The sequence below is a fragment of the Chaetodon trifascialis genome, chromosome 3 (genome assembly GCF_039877785.1).
Source record: "Chaetodon trifascialis isolate fChaTrf1 chromosome 3, fChaTrf1.hap1, whole genome shotgun sequence".
Taxonomy (NCBI): Eukaryota; Metazoa; Chordata; class Actinopteri; order Chaetodontiformes; family Chaetodontidae; genus Chaetodon; species Chaetodon trifascialis.
Window position 1 is genome coordinate 16,022,335 of NC_092058.1, and position 20,042 is coordinate 16,042,376.

The 20,042-nt window shown below is 41.3% G+C and overlaps 1 protein-coding gene across 1 annotated transcript; it reads left to right on the forward strand.

Annotated features, from left to right (window-relative positions):
• The first annotated feature begins 11,093 nt into the window (after positions 1-11,093).
• oxtra (oxytocin receptor a) lies at positions 11,094-19,112 on the forward strand. The gene is made up of 2 exons (XM_070958642.1): positions 11,094-12,583; positions 18,263-19,112. Exons 1-2 carry the CDS (start codon positions 11,656-11,658, stop codon positions 18,514-18,516), a joined length of 1,182 nt encoding a protein of 393 aa, XP_070814743.1. The 5' UTR covers positions 11,094-11,655; the 3' UTR covers positions 18,517-19,112.
• Positions 19,113-20,042: the final 930 nt, after the last annotated feature.

Genomic DNA, 20,042 nt, shown 5'->3' on the forward strand with positions numbered 1-20,042 from the left:
GGTTGGTGCACCTGATGCTGTCTGAAAATATGATCAAAAAAGCCTAAATTTAACTCATCTTTGTAGAATGTAAACTAAGCAGCTAAAGAGGATTATGTTCAAATGAAATGAAATGAAAGAGAAATTAAGCCTTTTCCCATATTATATTCACTGTATAACACGAGGGCTGACTCGCTCTGTGCTGCATACAACACTGTGTTGCTCCTGTATTTTCAGTCCTTTAAATGCATCAGCAGCTGGTGAGTTCATTAGCTTTTGCTGGGATATGCAGCTTTAGCCTCACTCTTTAAGCACAATATCATGTAGCTAGCTCTAATGTAGTGGCACGGTGGCTCGGTGTCAACACTGTCACCTCACAGCTAGAAGGTCCCGGTTCGAATCCCACTGTGGGCAGGGGGCGTGTCCTCCACCATGCCTTTGGTGCCTGCTGCTCGACGTATCCTCCATAAAAATACCCCCACTAAAAACATGCAAGAAGATCACCACCTGACCAATGAGAGTTGGGTCCCCGCATGCCGGTCGACTGGCAGCCCACCGCTCCTGGTCTGCTGTGGAGGAAGGACTGACCATGGATGGGTCAAAAAGCGGGAAAGAATTTCACAATTGCATGGCGTGCACAGTTCCCCCCTCAACTGTGCATGTTGTGTGTAATGTGACGAATAAAGGAATTCTTCTTCTAAAGTCTGAAGAACCTATTTATGATCTCTTTCCTGGATTCTCATTTTACATGGGAAAACATCAGAGGCAGCAGGGTCTCATGGAGCTGACGTTTGCTTAATTAGCTCGCTAGCTGCAGCTGATCATATCTGCTGGTGACAGCTATCATTTCAGCCGACAAAAAACAATGGTCACCGGCAAGAAATGAGAAACTGCTTTTATCACTACCATAAGAAAAAAAGTTGTTTAGAGTAGTTGATTGGTTCTACATGCATGAAATGAGAACGTGCTCATCGCAGGTTTTTGGCTTGGAGATACCAACAACTCGAGACAGGTTTTGTTGTTTGTGTCCTTCACGGTTTGGCTCTTACAGACAGTCATGATGCTGAGCATACACATGACTATTACAAAAAAGGCAAGGCAAATTTATTTGTATAGCACAATTCATTCACCAGCCAATTCAGAGTGCTTTACAGAAGCATAAAAATACATTAAGATCATACATTTCAAAGAAAGAAAGAAAGAAAGATAGAAAGAAAGAAGAGAAGAGAAGAGAAGAGAAGAGAAGAGAAGAGAAGAGAAGAGAAGAGAAGAGAAGAGAAGAGAAGAGAAAAATAAAAAATACATTTAAAGGAGAATTAAAAACAGAAGCCAGTAAAAGACAATTATTTAGCATTTAAAAACATCCAATCAGCCCTTTTGGCCTCATGAGCAGACTTTCTATTCTGACATTTGAGTTGGAATTTGAGTCCATTTATGCTTTGTGTTTTATCATGTGCATTAGAAGATAATGAAGGGAAATAATGAGAAATTCAGCACAGGCACAATGGCCCCTTGACTATTTGGACTAAATGGAAAAGTTGACACTAATGCAGGGTGAGCATAATCCTCCGTCTTCCTCTTAATGGGGTGACAGAGGACTGACTAAGCAGCAAAGTTTCACTTGCTAAGAGGATTATGTTTTGTTTCAACTAAATGGGATTATTAATCATTGAGTCCGTACTCTTTGGTGTTGGGCAGGATCATGAGCAGAAGTTCACTTTCATGATTGTCACCCACTGTCGAACAATAACTTCATTATACTCAGGCTACTGTTGGAGCATGAAGTTGGAAACCTGGGTGAATAGTTGGTAACAAGTAGCAGTCACTCTTTGAAGGACGGTTACATAACCAGCAAAATCTCGTGCAGGCAAAACCCTCTTCTTTCTTGCGAAATCTTAAACCAGTAGTTGGCTGGATTTGATGAGTTTCACAGGAGCATTTGTGAATACACCATTTAAATACATGTACATCCAGAACATGTATACATGTCCTGGATTATAAATCTTCTGGTCTCTTATCTGGCATTTTTGGTTTTGTTGCTCCCCCATAAAGACTGCTGTCAGACATTAATTTTCTATCTCTATACGTATACCTGTGTAAACTAAATTTACAGTTTAAGCTGCAGTAAACACTTTCATATGAACAATGGTTCGAATAAAAGGAATCACTCAAACCCACCAACAATTATCCACCAACTTTCTTTCTCTGATGCACGTGAGCATCTTTCCTCTCATTGTTTTGGTTTACAGCCCAAATTGCAAACAAAGTTAATGACTAGCTGCTGGACATGGTGGAGCATCTAGCAAATAAAAAAGTCCAATTCAAAGCTAAAAGGAAAGTTAGTTGTCAGAAACACAAATCCAAATGAATGTTAATGTTGCTCCATGTCTGCTGAGTGTGTAAATAAGCAACATGTTTGTCATTATTATTTTAAGGTGATAATATGTCAATATTATGTGTTCACGTGTCGTTCTGCTGCCCCCAAGTGGCCAGTTTCAATTAATGCTGCTTTAATAGTTTTTCTATTAATAGTATTTAATAGTTACAGAATTTACCTCTGAAAATCCTGCATTTAATGAACGTACTATACCAAAGTCAAAGGACTGTAATATGCAGCTATTAAATATCTTATGCTGATTGTTTTTGACGTTCACAATTATTCTTTTTTTTTTTTTTTTTATCTTTTTTGAATTACATGGTGGCATATATGGTTTATGTTTATTACATACACCACATAAGTCAGCAGTCATACAGCTCACAGTGGTAATAAATAATAACAAACCCCACACCACATCCCTCACTGTGTTCAACAAAAATGTGCTGTGCCAAGGAACGTGTTGAGGAGGATATTGTTTTGTTTCAGAGCCTGCACACAGTGGAAGATGTCTCATGCAGAAGAGTCTCAGAGGACATTTTTGTTAGACAATAGTGCTATTTGTGTGTGGGTGTTTGAGACCTGACTCATATCAGGAAATTATTCTTATAATGACCAACAGTTTGTGGATCCTCCTGCTGGCAGGTGTGCATGCATAACAGCTTCATAAGACTCCAAGTTTCATATTTGTTTCATATTTTACCAATCAGACCAGTCAGACCAGACAGTTTCAAGTGATGGATTTTTTAAACTGTATTTCAGCCTGTTATCTCATCTCAGTTGCACAGTGGGTTAGAATCATTAAAGAAATTTCTGATTTACTAAGGGTGTAGTAATATCCTTCATACAATCATGTGTTCACAAAGTGGTGAACCTCGCTCCATCCTTGCTTGTGAATGACTGATTCTTTCCAGGATGCCCCTTCCATACCCAATCGTGATACTATCACCTGTTACCAATGAACCTGTTTACCTGTGGAATGTTCCAAACAGGTGTTTTTGGAACATTCCAAAGTCTTTAGTTGCTGCTGTCCAATTTATTTGAAACATGTTGCTGCATCAGGTTCAGAATAAGCAGATATTTACAAAAATCATTGAATCAATGGTGAAATATAAAATGTAATGTCTTTGTACTATTTTCAATTGAGTATATGTCAAAAAAGATGAGCAAGTTATCACATTCTGTCTTATTTCCATAATACACAGCATCCCCGTATTTTCACCTACAGGGAATTTATTGTATTATTAACACAACATAACACAATACTTGAAGAATGACGTTGTACATTAAGGGCTGTAATTTTAAGTGTTTTAGAAAATTATTTAAGAAATTGCAAGTATATAAAGGTAGGCATTGGAAAATTCACCACATTATGTAATAAGTCAAAAAGGTCATATTGATCTCAACAGAATCAAGGACAAGGCTGAAGGCTTCCCTCAGGGCTGTGTGGTTTTACTGTTTTGTAAGAAGAGGTGTGTGCAAATTGTTATTCAAGATATGAATGAGCTTGAACCTTTCAGCTTTGCCATTGTTGGTAGCACAAACCCAACAATTCACTTAAAGCCTAAAAAGTGCACAGGCACGTTCTCCAGATTCCAGCATGTTGGGTTTACTGATGGCAGCTTTTCTAAGTACTTTTAGAGATCACTGTGACTCAGTCGCAGACCCGGTGGCAGAATTAATCTGACATCAATTACATTTGAAACGTGAGCCACAGGCATACTGCTGGGAAGGTATTAGAGCAATGGATGCGGTTTTTCAGGTGTTTGTAATGGTACCATACACCCAAGAACCCCAGATCTCACCTCCCACAGCCACACACACACACACACACACACACACACACACACACACACACACACACACACACACACACACACACACACACACACACACACACAGCAGCAGCTAACTGGTGTATTTGGAGGTAATGATCCGAGTGAAAGGAGCTACCGGTATTTCAAAGAGCTCTGATTATCCTCCCTCACGTACAGCTCTGTGCCAGGTCTGCTTGTCTTGATCAAAATTAAAGTCCGGTAAGCAAGTATCCCCTATCAGTGTGTGTCTGAGGTCGTGTGATAACTTTAAAACTAACACTTGCTCATAAAAGCCACACCTTGCTCAGCCCTCAAGCACATCGCAGCGGTCCATTTCCAGGGCCTTTTATTGTTGAACACAAACAGTACCAAACCAATTTATTCAAGTCCTGCACACAAAGAAATTCAAGTGGCTAGTGTTTGAGTCATATGTTCAGGTCCTTATCACAGAACCCAGAGTCTTTACGTTTTCCTGCAGGTAGATTCTTAGTTTATTCAAAGGCCTGATTTTTGAAAGGAGTAACAGAAATTCAGCATAAATAGTTGGACCTGTAGAGCAAATAAGCTTTTATCTCACCCAGTCCTATTTGTTTTTTATGTGAATTCAGTGTTTCTGCAGCAGACAATCTTTTATTTTCCTCTTGCCTTCCTTTACCCTTTTCCTGACCAATCATATGATAAAACCTGTTAACTCTGTGAAGCGTAATGACATTTTTTAATCTACTTACATGCAATAGGTTCCTTACAGTCAATGATTTTTTTTCCAGTGTTATACCTGCGATAGTGCGTCCCATGATTACAGCAACAGTGTCATGATAAGAAAGTTACACGTGGGGACGCTGTACTTTCTCATAATTAAATTTCTTTTCATCTGTCATCTTATTCCTATGCAGTTACAATTATCAGAGCATTTTCATAGCCGTGTTCTGCATTTATTTGGTTTGCTTAATGCATGCTAGTAGCACACGTTCTATGTGCAGTAAAAGCTCTTTTTGCTTTAGCTCAAAAACACCACGGTGCACTGAATTATGAGCATGAAAACCATTGGTGAGACATACTAGTGGCAGGTGCATGTGTGAGGTGAGAAAGTTTGAGAGGCGTGAGTCTGACTCCTCGCTCCATAAACCCATAAGAGGCTATATAAAGAGGAAGAAGAAGAAACTGTACTTTATTGATCACACATTACATGCACACTACATGCACACTATTCTCCGCATTTGACCCATCTTGGTCCGTCGTTCCTCCGCGGCAGACCATGAGCGGTGGGCTGCCAGCCAACAGCGGTGCCCGGGGACCCATCTCTCTTTGTCACCATTGGTCAGGTGGTGATCTTCTTGCATGTTTGTAGTGGGGGTTATTTAAGAAGGAAACCCTGGGTGAACACGGGGAGAACATGCAAACTCTTTTTCTGGGCCTCTTTTTCGTCGAGCAGCAGGCACTGAAGGCATGGTGGAGGACATGCCACCAGCGCCCACTGTCGGATTTGAACCGGGGACCTTCTAGCTGTGAGGCGACAGTGTTACCACTTGTGCCTCCGTTACAATTTCATATAATCAAAGTTTAAAGTCAGAGTCCAGATTTACCATCAGAGTGGAAAACACCTTCTGACATCAGTTGTGTCACTGCCTAAGGCAAACTGAGAATTGTTTTTTTAGTCTTAGCACAGCAGTGCTTTGAGCTAAATATCGTGGGAGTGCCATTAGTTTTTGCAGTAATTTGGTGATAAACAAAAGCATTGCATAAGTTAAAATGTTGACCTGATGATGGCGCTATTTGAAAAGTCAGGGGATCATCAAAGTGGTAACAGTTCATCCTGAGGGTGACATGACTGCGTGTACCAATTTTCACCACAATCTATTAGAAAAGTTTATTACACTACACTATTACACATTACACTAAACGCAGAAAAGTGTCAACCTGCGGCACTAAAAAGCCAAGCTCACAGTCAGATACATTGTCTGGGAGCCATGAATATTTTTACTTTATTCTATTTTCATCTCAATCCATCCAGTTGTTGCTGAGATATATCAGTCTTGACCAAAGTGGTGAACCAACCAACCAACCAACCATCAGATCCACGTCTGTAGAGCCGCTCCACTAGCATAGTCACATCACTCTAGGATTCAGACAGCTCGTCTCGATAATTGTAGAATAGTAAAAAGTAGTACTTATACCTCTTATACCATGTTGTGATCAAATGATGGAAAGGAAAATAGAATGGACGAGGTGTTATTCACAGTGAGGACAGGCCTGATTCTTCACACCAATAAAAGCCAGAAGAGGAGAAATACAGTTTACTGGTTCTAAAGTTTGATAAGCCCTGCTTTTGTAAACTAAGTCATTGTGAATGTGGGAAAACCCAATTACAGCTATCTGACATCGGCGCAGCTCGTAATGAAAAGTGATTCACAAAAACATATCTCTGATCGCTATGTTCTACCAAGTTTCCAATGTTCACCCCTCTGTAGCATGAGTCATCTTTCGCCACCCACTTATTAAATGATTCGCTTTCTTTTTTTTGTTTCTGAAAACAAACAAATATGATTTATGGCTCGCCACACTGCTTCAAACAGCGTGTGCTCTGTCCCACAAACATAAAACGGGCATTAGATGAAGGGTATTGTTGAGTTGTTTGCTTTATGTCCATTCAAGATCCACTGCCACTTCCTGTAAATGCCCTTCAGAGTGGGCAAACCCAAATAGAAGCAACTTTTCCAGACGCCCTGCAGGAGGTCTTATCCTGTTATTGTCCTGGAAGCAGATATCTTAGATCCTGACTTTAAAAAAAGCTCAAGGCAGAAACTCAGGAAGCTCCTGTAATGAAGCAGGGCATTCTCACAGACGTGAGGCCCACCTGAACAGCCCTGCTTGCAATGTTGTCTAACACATTTGCAAATTACAACTCATGCAACTCCAAGCTTGAGTGAGATATGTCTCGAGGTGGTGTGATGTATGACTTAACTTTGCTTGTTTTCGCTCATCATAACAGGCCTTTGAAACATGTGGCTGTAATCTCAGAAATCACCGACGCCCTGGCCTCTGTGAAGCTCACCTTTGAGCTTTAAGTGATATTAGCATGCAGAATATATCATGCACTCACTGAGCTGCGAGTGATAGCATCCCTCCGCACCCTACTATGTATTAGTCTACTTTGTACATGCACCTCATGTCATGAGATCACCCAGAGGAAAATGGTGGGCTGAGAACCTCATGTACTGAGTGATTACATAAGCAGCAGGAGCCAAAAGTATTAGCGTGCAGATCCTTCGTATTTTACTTCATCAGGGGGCTTGGGCCTGAACCTTGTCTCTCATTAGATCTGTCAACTCAAAGCCCAGCATCTGTGGGAATAGCACAGAGAACTGCTGAGCAACTGGGATGGGTGGGGGGCGGGTGTGGGGTGTGGGGGGTGGGATAGATATGCTGCACAGGTTTCCATAGCTGGAGAAGTGAGGGAATATACTCATGTACTTCTACAACACTGGATGTGATCGCCAGGAAGTTTTCAGTGTTTAAACGAGCGTTTTTGCCAGTGTTCACTGTATGTTCAGTGTCCACCATCATTTAATATTATTTATAGTTTATTTATTTTAATTTATTAATGGTCCCTGAGCCATATCAGATGTATGACTGGACAAACTGCAGACAACTCACAATAACAATACTCTTTCTGAATGTGGCATGCTGCGTACATATCAGTTGGCAGCATCATGTCTTTTATATTTTAGAATAAAACATTATTGATCCTGATGGGAAATTCATGTTACCACAACAGAGAGGTTAGAAAACAGATAAAGAGCCGAAATACATAAAATATAGATTGAGAAATTAGAGATATTAAAAAACTAAATGGGCTACATGGTGGTGCAGCAGGTAGTGCGCGTGCCTCACAGCAACAAGGTTGCCGGTTCGATTCCTGGTATATATGCTGCGTGGACTGCATGCTCACTTTGCTCACTATATGTATATATATTCACATACAGTATATATGAAGTGAATTATGCAAATATTTGTTCAAAAGAAGTCCAACAGCCGTGATGTGTGTACTATATATAAATGTGAGAGAATACTGTGACATAAAGTATAATATGAAGATATGATGGCAATGGAGATTTATGCCCTAAAGTGTCGTTTTGATGTTCATCTCGAATTAATGTCTGCTGACCCAATTTAACGTCTTCTCCTTCATCACTCTGAACTGGGCCTGACATTATACAAGTCCCCTTCAGTATTTTTTGAAGACTCTCTTCAGCAGCATCATTAATATCAGGAAATCCTAGCGCGTCATGTTTTCCATCTGTAATCTTTCTAACTTTTACTTACTTTCTTTCCGTGATAGTTTATGCTCACCACAAGGAACCTGGACCTCTCTCCACCATGTCATCTTAATTTGCTCTCCTTATGGCAAGAAGATACTCTCCTCCACACGCCTCTCTGCTTCAGCATTCAAACCTTCTGGGCTTCAGCTGTTGCAGATTTCTGTCCTTTAAATCTGTCACCAGAGACTTCACGCCAGACCTCGTGGGGTTCACCTGTTCACCTGAATATACAATGCCTCGCATAGCAGTTACATCTGTCAGCAACGCATCATCTGATCTGTGCACCTTTTTTGCTGACCCCTTTATTAAATGTTTAATAAGCTGACTCTACACCAGTGACTGACCACCTGAGCTTGATTACCTGCTAAACATGACATGGTCACCTGTTATGTCTGGACTTTACGAGTTGATGAAGGACACCTTAATGCTCTGTTAAACTATTTAGCAGCGCGCTGTGGATTGGGGGATATTTACAGAAGGGCTGCAAAGTAAACATGGGTTGCATGCTCCACATTCAGACTGCATTTCTCAGCTGCACTTGCTCAGAGCTTGCCAACTTGTTATGACATATTTAGTCTAGAAAATCAGACTTTGGAGGATCCAGACACAGCGTATTTCTAATAATAACCCCAACCTGAAGTCTACTCTTCCTGTGAAACTTCTGAAGGGGCTCTACTGTCACATGACAGGCATGTGAGTATCGACAGACCGAACTACTGACTTACATCTCCAACATTTTGCAACTACTACCACTTCTGTGACGCTCATTAACCCACTCACTACTTTCTGCTGAGCTTTCTCTTTTTGTTGTTTTGTTGTTGTTTTCAGGCTATATGCAGCTAAATTAGTCACATGCTGCCACATTTCACGTGGCCCACCAAAACTGTAGTTAGCAGGGCTGTTACAACTCACAAGTCACATCGTTAGATTTAATGTACCATTATTCTTCTTTGTTTTTTTAATTTCCAGTACGGGCTAAATCATCGTCACTCTTCATGTTACTTCTTCGGAATTCCTGTGGATGTGCCATTTTCCAAAACCCAAAGCCACAAAAGAGGGAACGTCTCTGACGAAGATAGGACGTGAGGCATGGAAATTTAAAGAGCAGTGCAGCAGTGGACAAATCCCAGCTCTTTTCTCTCTGTTTGCATTGGTGTAACTGTGTCATATGATCCAGCATTTTCCTGAATTTTCAGACCTGTGTTAAAAAAGGGAGTCAGCATGTAGCCATAGCACTTATCCAAAGTCATTATCTGCAAAGTGTTTGGTTTCACAAAAGTTATGGTGTATGTTATTTCTGTACCACAAGGCACTAAAACAGATGACTGGTGCTTCACGTGGAGATTAATACAAATCTTCCTGCAGCGAGCTTTCTCATCTGTCTGGTGTCATTCATTCACTGAGACATGCCTCCATTATGCTTTCTACATTCATGTATCTTGGTTTTCAGGTTCAAATTCTTTTTAATGCACCATCACTATCATCAGTCAAGTTAATAATAATCACCATTATCATTTTGCAGCATTGCACTTGGCAACACAAATGGAAGAAATGTGTTTCAAGAGGAATCACTGGAGTGAAGCCCTGCAGACATCACACAGCAACACTGCCAGTAAATTTCAACTGTATGTGTGTGTGCGTGTGTGTGTATATTTATATATATAATTAAAGCCATTAAATCATCAAGCTCCACTCTAAAATAAATTATTCCTGCCATCTTGGACTGTTTACTTGAATCCTCAATCCATCAGCAAGGTTTCCAAACAGCTTAAAGCAACCAACTCATGGATCCAGTCCTTTTGATATGGTCAATAAAAAACACATGCTGACAGCACATAATGGGATTTTCTAGGAACGTGTGTGCAGAGCTTTCACCAGTCTTAGTGCCTGTCCTGAAAAGGTTTAAGGCTCAAATATTTTACATGCCAATGAACTCATCCTCCCATTCATAATGGCGAGATGTCGGACTATTGAGTCCATTTAATTTTAAACCATGATTTGGAAAAGAGCTGTGCGTCTTACATTTACTAACTGGGTATTTTTTTTGTTAGTTATGCAGTTGAGTTATGCAGTTGACCGTGCAGTTCAACAGAAACTATGTTTGCATGTGTTTTGCAAATTAATAATAATAATGAGATAGTCTTTAACTCAGATTTTCCTCACAGTGGTTCGGGTCTTTATGAATGAGCATTTGATCATTAAATAGCTGTTTAGTCATGATCCACTAGTTCAAACCAAACAGACCTCCAGGACTTCTTTAAGGTCCCATCAAAGCATTTAGTCTCATTTGCCCCCCAGATTTGGCCACAGTATGAGAATATCTTCTAATTACATGGATGGTTTCTCATCACAGGCTTCACCAGTATGGACGGCTTTGGAATTCCACACCAAGTCATAAAGCAACAAAAGTCATGTCAGATGGGCCAGGCTACAATAAAACGAGAACTGTGATTGAGAGCAGATCTCTGGGTTCATGCTCTGAGGAGCTGCAGAGCAGGACAGGGAGGGTACTGACTCACATCGCCACCTTGTGGCGGTGATGGGTAAGACTGTTTATTGTTTCTGAACCGGGGACAGATATAACAGGACCTTATATGCGGTAATGCTGGCCATTCCGACTCCTGCCAGAGATGATGATGGAGCTTTCAGTTTGTGCAGCATTTTTTCTCGTGATGTTTTATTTTCCAGAGTTTTGATTTTTAAAGTTCATGCAGTTATTTTGTTTGTTTGTTTTTGTTTTTTTCTTTTTCCTCGACCATAAGACAATTCCTTGGATTTACTCAGACTATGATTTTTGGTTAATTACCTATGACCAGTGAGGTGTGCTTCTCACGTATTTTACACGATAGTTTTGCTTTTTTGTTGTTCCACACTGCAGATTTCTGCACCTTAAGTTTTCTCTCGGCGCACACATTTTGTCAAATGTTTCATATTCTTTAAATAAGTGGAAATATCTCCTGTCAAGTATCTTGAGAAAGCATGGGTGATTGAGGCTCAATCGATCTTTGTTCATCACTCCAGAAACATGTTTTGATCCCCACGCTTTGTCTTGTCACCTGCGAGGACGCAAGGAAGACTTTGTCACTTAGGAAGCCTTCAGGTGACCGTTTCAGCCATTGCATGACTGCACAAGCCTGACGCATCTGCAGAGGACAAGACTGCGGCAATGGAAAGTATTTCCAATGAAAGTGACTTTTGGCAATTCAACGAATCTTGGCGGAACTCAAGTCTCGTTAACGGGACCGGTTGGTCGAATCAGACGAACCCTCTGAAGAGAAATGAAGAGGTGGCGAAGGTGGAGGTGACTGTGCTCGCCCTGGTGCTGTTTCTGGCGCTGGCGGGGAACCTGTGCGTCCTGCTGGCCATCCACACGACCAAGCACAGCCAGTCCCGTATGTATTACTTCATGAAGCACCTGAGCATCGCCGATCTAGTTGTGGCGATATTTCAAGTTCTCCCTCAACTTATCTGGGACATTACATTTCGGTTCTATGGACCAGACATTTTGTGCAGGTTGGTGAAATATCTACAGGTCGTTGGGATGTTCGCCTCCACTTACATGTTAGTTCTGATGTCCGTAGACAGATGTTTGGCGATTTGCCAGCCCCTTCGCTCTTTGCACAGGAGAAAAGACCGTTTCTATGTCATATTTTCCTGGGTGCTGAGCCTGCTCTTCAGTGTTCCGCAGATGTTCATTTTTTCCCTGAGAGAGGTTGGCTCTGTCGGATCAGGGGTGTATGACTGCTGGGGCGACTTCGTGAAGCCTTGGGGAGCCAAAGCGTACATCACATGGATCAGTCTCACCATATATATCATTCCGGTGGCAATACTGAGCATCTGCTATGGGCTGATAAGTTTCAAAATATGGCAAAACTTTAAATTGAAGACGAGGCGGGAGCAGTGTATAAGCCTGACGCCCAAAACCTCCAAGGGCAACACGCTGGCCCGAGTGAGCAGCGTTAAGCTCATCTCCAAGGCGAAGATCACCACTGTGAAAATGACTTTTGTGATCGTCGTGGCTTATATCGTCTGTTGGACCCCCTTTTTCTCTGTTCAGATGTGGTCTGCATGGGATCCAGCAGCGCCCCGTGAGGGTAGGTTGAATTTTAAAGTTTAATGTCAAACCGAGCGTGCGCCCTTGCTGCGCACAGGTTGATTTGTTTGATACTACATACACATATTATTACGCATCTGAAGAAACACTTACTCACTACCCATCTTTTCCTTCTTTTGCACGTTTTCCGCGCAAACTGACTCAATGGAAATGAACGGAGATTTTGAACTCCTTCTTGCTGTGCACATCAGTGCTATTTACGCACGAGGATGCCGGCGCTTGCTTATCTAGTTGAGACAAGAACACCATTCTGAGATGAGTTTATTTTGGTTTAGTCCCGCAGGAGGGATGGGCACTCCAGCTTTATGGTTCACTCACGGAGAACCGGGCTCTGCTGTTATCAGTATCAGGATTAATAACCCAGCATGGGTGCGGTGCGATGACACAGAGTTTACAGTGACTGAGCCGAAGCTTTGACCGTTTACACTGCAGGAGCTTTGACGTGAGGAAAAACAGGAAACGAAACAAAAAGATGGAGCACAATTTGGACTACTGCTACCACAGCTCTCTGCTAAAAACACAAACACTGGGAATTCCATGTACATCCAAGTATGTGACATTTGAGTGCTCGTGCCATTAGAAAACAATCCCCACAATACACCCAGTTTAGATATACATTCTGTAATACTACCAAAATTTAAAACACAGTATTAGATCATGCTGTCCTTTCCATATTGACTGACTGACAGGCCTTACACTTGACGTTTATCTTAAAGGAAATCTTTTTGTTTGTTATTTTTACATCAGCCATACGGAGGAGGAAAACGTTGTTATTCATATATTCGTAGATTACCTAGAATAATTCACCTGTTAGGTGATTAGAAAACACAATGATAAGGCATTTGAAGTGCAAAAACTGCGTGCAGAATTTTTCAACTTTCTTCTGACCCCCCTCACCCTGCAGAGCGCGACTGACGGCTAATCATTAATCATATTAGTGTGCGCCACCACGCGCCAAGCGGCTTGTATTTGTGCCTGTGGGGCATTTTGCAGTGCGTCGTTGACATTTAACCACAATGGGCCACTAAACAGCCATCTATTGTATGTGGCGGCTATATTTATCGATCTGCTGGACAATGGCCACACCCATGTAACAAAGATTTAATGTGCCAATTTGACTTCACAATTTGAGTCCAGCACTTGCGCTGTGCCTCTGCGCTCTATCCATGATTTCATTTCAGTAACAGCCTTTTGAGAAGTGAAGATGTGTTTAGTTGGAATGGGATTACAGTTTGTTTGTATGTGTGTGTGTTTGTTTGTTTGTTGTACCGGATAAGTGAAGGGTAAATCCAATTAGAGCTATTCATTTGAAGACTTTGCAGAATAATGTGTCAATATTAGATATGTGAATGAAAAGAAACAATCAGCTCAAGAACAATGCAGAGTTGTTTTCCAAGCAGTATTCAACCATTATTTAAATTTTGCTGTTATTAAAGCAGAAACATTTTCGACAAAAACAGACTATAATAGGGTGATAATGTCAGGAAGTTTCTTGATGAGTAAAGAGTAAACAGACGCTGCTGCTTCAGGCCTCAGCTCTATTCTTTTAGCTTCCGTGTGTTTGTGTAAAAGGTTCCAGCTGACTGCTTGTGCATCGCTGTCATGCTCCTCAAGCTGCCTCGTTCACACCAGCTGTTTACACTTTGCAGCTAAACAGTTTCACAACACTTAGCTGTCATTCAACTCTTCAGTGCTGAGGAGGCATATTGCTTGATGCATTGAGGAAATGACAGTAATTGGTTCTGATGCTATCTCACAATATTCAAAGTAGCCAGAAAAAGAACAGCAAAAGTGCTCCGGCCTTTAGAAATGGAAAAGAAAGTGACTGATTCACTTTGCTGCTGCGGAGCCTTTATCAGTGCAGGGAGGAGGCTGATGTCTGATGGCTTTCCTCCACGTGAACAGCACTCAGAAAGGCCAGAACTGGCAGTGACACGTGCCAGTGTTTGTGTACAAAAGATAGGCTGGAGTGTCACCTGTGTGTGCAGATAAAGTGTCCATTAGAGTCATACGCAGCCAAGTGAGCGTGCAGTCCACGCAGGTTAGAACAGAAAGCCTTTACTGAAGGAGGGACCTCTCCACTGTGCACAAATTGTGGGGACATTAATTGTGGGGACACTTAATCACAGACTGTGCCTTTGCAGCTGTTTGTATTGTAGTGACAGATTAGCGACAGGTGAGGAGCACATGCAGTAAAGCTGATTAATAATGTGTAAACATTGTTCGGTAGGCAACCTGCAGATTTAGAGCAAATATTTAGATAGCAGCAGATCTCAAACACAGATTATGTTGTTACATGGCTCATTCCACGTTATCATGTATATTACTGTACCAAGATCTAGCTCCATAACATGTTACATCAAACCCAACATCACTAACATACATGACAAATGTAATGAAAATTGATTACTCACTGGTGGTCGTTTTATCTTGCAGAAAAAAGTTTGTGATTGGCACCATGGTGGAAAATGATTAGCATGGTTTTCTTTGAGATTAACCTGATAAAGACATCTTCTTGTTCCGTTTTCACCATCAATCAAACTGACACATCAACATTATTGGAGGATCACTACTTAAAGGTTGCATCTGTCTTTCAAAGGCCACTCTCAGCAGAAACAGGATGTAAGAGCAGCAGTTTCATTGCCTGAGTCAATGCGCAGACTCCCACACTCTCTCCACCTTGGCTGATTATTGAAGTAATCAGGTCTTCTGCAATGAAATATTCAGGAGTCCCCTGGACAATCAATGACCAGGTGCATGGTTTGTCCGAGTTCATAGTTTGACATTTTGGGAAATGGGCTTGTCCAGAATTTGATGAGAGGCTGGCCTCGCTCCATCCTGAGATATCTCTGGCTTTGTGCCGACTGTTTTTTGGCCAGGAGCAGCAACATCTTTGAGTTTCCGCTCATTACCTGGCCAAGAAACAATCCAGCACACAGCCCATGTAAAACGGAAAACCCTCTTTTTTTAAACTACCGTTGTTGAACAGATTAAATAAACAAAATATGATATGCTGGTGAGTGAGGAGCTACAGATGTGCTGGCCAGCAGATTTTGTTCCCTTTGAACAGCCAGGCTAGCTACGTCCTTCTGTTTCCAGCCTTTATGCTAAGATAAGCTAACGGATGCTGCCTGTAGCATCATGTTAAGTGTACAGAAGTGAGAGATCCATCAATCTTCTCATTGAACTCTCATAAAGAAAGTGAATAAGTGTGTTTTCCAATATGTTGAACTACTCCCTGTGTAGCGCACACACACACAATGAAATTTTGACCCCTGTAGACAATGTCTCATCAAGACAATCAGTGTAATTTTTTAGATGCATGAAGAAAAAAACCAAATTCCTTCAATCATCCTTCAAAGTTCCACCAAAAATGAGTGAGACACTTTTCATTACATTGGATTTTTTGTGAAGGAGCAGGACTTTTCACGGATGGGACATTTAGCACCACATTATCAATGCAATTTTCGGAAATGTTAGAAGACGATAAAAAAGCCCCCTTCCTCTACGCTTTATTGGAGTCACTATGATTTCACATTTAACAGCTAGACAGATTTCATCATGTGGAGTAACAAAATAATTTAAAAAAAAAATGGCTTCAGGTTAAACCCTGACTCAGACACTCACACAAGCTCCCCCAAAAATCTGTGAGCACAAACATCTCCTCCTGCTGGGCGCCTTGCCCTCGGACGCTGACTCACACACTCATATTGATTTGAATTAAGCGCTCGATGGACACGAAGCCCAGCATTCAATCTCCAAGTGTTAAATTCTTTTTTTTTTTTCTGTAGAGGTTACTACCTATAAAGTGTAAAGAAAGCAGAATAGTGCTAATGCATGTTTACCTCCAGGGAACCAGAATCAGCACTAAAGCATTCTCATTAATGAATTACAGAAGAGTATTTGGGCTGCCTGGGATCAGCTCTGACAGTCAGACAGATGTACCACCCAGAGGATGATTGCTCTGCCTTCTCATTCACTGTGATTTATCTTTCTCGTGTGAAAGACGCCATGAGCTAATTCACTAAAGACTCCTTCGTGATAGCTCCCCCTGTTATTCAAATTAGTCCCAGGCCCTGCTCTCGTCCACCCTGATAAGAATGCTTGATAACCACCAGCTGGTCTTTTTGCACTGTCCCCAATGACGTGTATTCTTCGTCCATGTCAGCAGCATCATAGTTGGTGTTAGAGCAAGTTGATGCGTGGCTTATAAGCTTTATTGTACAATTGTGTAATATCAGCTGGAAGATGAGGAAGTGTTTGCTCGCCTGTTTGTAGAACATTCTGTAATCGCTTCAGTATTTACTACATTTCTCTGGCATTTTCATTCGTACATCTGACAGCTTACATTGCAGCAGTTACTCAAAAGTAGATTATAAAACCTATGACACCGTAGTAGAGGGGTAATTGAATGATCTACGCTCACTTCAACTCATGTTTTGGTTTCATAAATCAGACCCTTAATGGCTGATGATCAATTCTTGTTAATCATGTGTGACTTTCATGCCCTTCTAGAGATGTTTGCTCGAAACAATTTCGTTTGAGCTCAGGGACTGTCATTAGAGGCGGCATGAGATTAACGGGAGCGCAGACAGGTGGAGAGAAAGATTAATAATCAGCAAGAAGAGGTTAAATACAGCATCCGAGCCAATTACACAAATCCGAAACTCATTTGCCAAATGTCATTTGGGTGGTGCAGTTGACAAAGCGTAAATGTCATCCAGTGTGACAGAGCAGGTTACTTGTCACGATGTGATGAACATATCCGCCTCCCCCATGTTATTCCCTTGCAGGTATTTTTGCAGGAAATGTTAGAAAATCTGTACTTTCTTAAACTCTCCAGTGTTTATTTCTTTGAGCTGCTAATATTATGAAACTCCCCCCTTCTTCAGCGATCTCTGCTGTGAAGGACTGAAAAACCATCCAGATATGGTTAATTAAGCAGCTGTTACTCTATGACTGAAACCTCTAATTGATTCTGCATTGGCAAAAAATGGCAAATGGGTGAAAGAAAACGAGACTGTATTAATTTACAGCCATGCTAGATGCTCTTTGAGGCTGTTCTGAATGCTAACTAGCATGTCAGCATGCTAACACGTTCACAGTGACAAAGCTGACATACTGGTGTTTGCAGGTAATTTTAAACATGCTCTTATTTTAGTGTGTTAGCATGCTAACATTTGCTAAGGCTGAGATTATTAGTTTTGCAGACATAGCCAAAATTTAATTGTATCTCATAATTTTAATAGATTTGAAGAAGGGAAATTCTATTTAATAGTTATTAAAATATTTCACTCAAAGCCACAAATGGGAACTTGGTGGCGACGTTAGAGGAAAAATCAGATGATTGCCAAAGTTACTAAAACCCCTCTCATGACCATGTGCTTTACCAAACCTCATTGCACTTCATCTAATAGTTTGAGATATTGCAGTCTGGTGGACGCACAGATCGACCAACATTGCCACCTCTACAACAATGTCACAAGCATGTCTAAAAAGCACGAGATCAAGATATAAATCATCTCCAGTAAAATAAAATGTGTGTGCACAGGCTCATAAATGATGTAGCCACCTTGTATTTCTCAGAGAAACTAAGCTGCTGGTTCATTTTTGTTGCCACAGCACAGTAACTTTCCTCTCTCTGTCTCATCTCCTGCAGCTATGCCCTTCATCATCTCCATGCTGCTGGCCAGCCTCAACAGCTGCTGTAACCCCTGGATCTACATGTGCTTCGCCGGGCATCTGTTCCAGGATCTTAGGCAGAACTTTCTGTGCTGCTCCGCTCACTACCTCAAGTCATCCCAGTGCCGCTGTGAGCATGACTTTGATTCCAGTCACAAGAGCAACTCCTCAACCTTTGCCATTAAGAGCACGAGCAGTCAGAGGAGCATCACACAGACTTCCACCACATAAGCACCCGCCCTGCCCTCCCGTTCTCAAGCTGCCCATCCGCCTTTTGCCACACGCCATCGGACATAAAACATCCAGCAGTTCAGTTTCTTCAGATACCTCCCGCCCTGAGGCTCGCCGTTCGACGCCAGAAGGGAAAAAACAGTCTTAACTGTTTTATTTACAGTACTACAGTACAGTGGAAAGTGGAGATGGAATTGTGGAACAGAAAAAATGTACAGAATATCATTAAGCGTTATTTAACTTACAAGATAATCATGGCCAAGCTGAGCAGTCACCTGACGCTTTATGTTCGTTTTCACATTTTCCTTGTTTTACATGTACTGTACATATTTGCAGTGCAGAGAACGTCAAGGAAAAACAGTCTTTAAAGCAACCTCGGCCAATCGCACTATTGATTGAGTTGTTGTCACCAGCAAAGCTTATGGATCCTGTTTGTCTGTGTTATGATGAAATTGCTCACCTGGTCTAAATATTGTGTACAATGTTGTTCACTTTGTTACATTTGCGATGGATTGCATACATGTAAACTGTTACTTGAGATATTGTTAGATGTGAGATGTCATGGCTGTCACTGGTAAAGATTTAAGCATATATATAAAGAAAAAAATAAATAAAGCACAAAAAGAACAAAAGCAGCGACAATGCACTGACAGCTTTGTTATTTCCACCTAGCTGATGCTCGTTAGGGCTCCTTTTGCCTCCCAATTTGGCTGAAGAAATCCTTGGCACGGTTACTGGAAATGTTCTAGAGGGATGTTTGTCCGCACTGAATCAATAATGTCGCAGAGTTCCTGTGAATTTTTGGCAGTACTCTGAAACATTGAACATCCTGTTCACTTCGGCCCAAAAACGCATTATTGGGTTGAGATGTGGGGACTGTGCAGACCACTGGAGGTATCTTGAGGCAACAGTTGTTGTGTGGCGTGGTGCATTATCCTGCAGGAAGAGATAACAAAGGTATTCACTCCAGCATTCTTTGTTGCACAGCTAATTAAGTCTGAGGCTGTCAAGGATGCGAACTGCTATTTTAATTACAGCACATCAATTATCATCGCCAATACTGCGGAGTGACCTGAATAAAAACCAAATCTGTACAATAAAAACAATCCAACAATGTGTCTGCAATAAATACTTTATGACATTTATGATGCTCAGCTGAAGGCAGGTGTTGATTCAGCTCGTAACTCTGTGATCCAGCTTCCTCTCGCCCACCTTACACTCTGATTACAATACGACTACAACACCACAGAATCACCACTGCAAGCAGAATAGTTATTGCAGAAATATTCATCTGTAAGTGCTTTACTTTTATAATCGAGTGGATTGCAGGATTAATTAATGAAGTTCCATAGTCATATTTTGACTTGTACAGGTGTATATATATTTATTTTCACATTACATTCAGGAAGAGTTTGCTTCCCTTGTAGCCTTCATTTTATGACCTTTAATAATACAATCGTCTGCCTGGGGAAAATATTACATCAGGAGAAATTCTGCAAAACACAGAGCATCAATCTTTTCAAGGC

Coding starts and splice junctions, on each gene's coding strand:
- oxtra (XM_070958642.1), top strand. CDS start 11,656: ATGGAAAGTATTTCCAATGAAAGTGACTTTTGGCAATTCAACGAATCT. Junction 12,584..18,262: donor TCCAGCAGCGCCCCGTGAGG/GTAGGTTGAATT, acceptor CATCTCCTGCAG/CTATGCCCTTCATCATCTCC.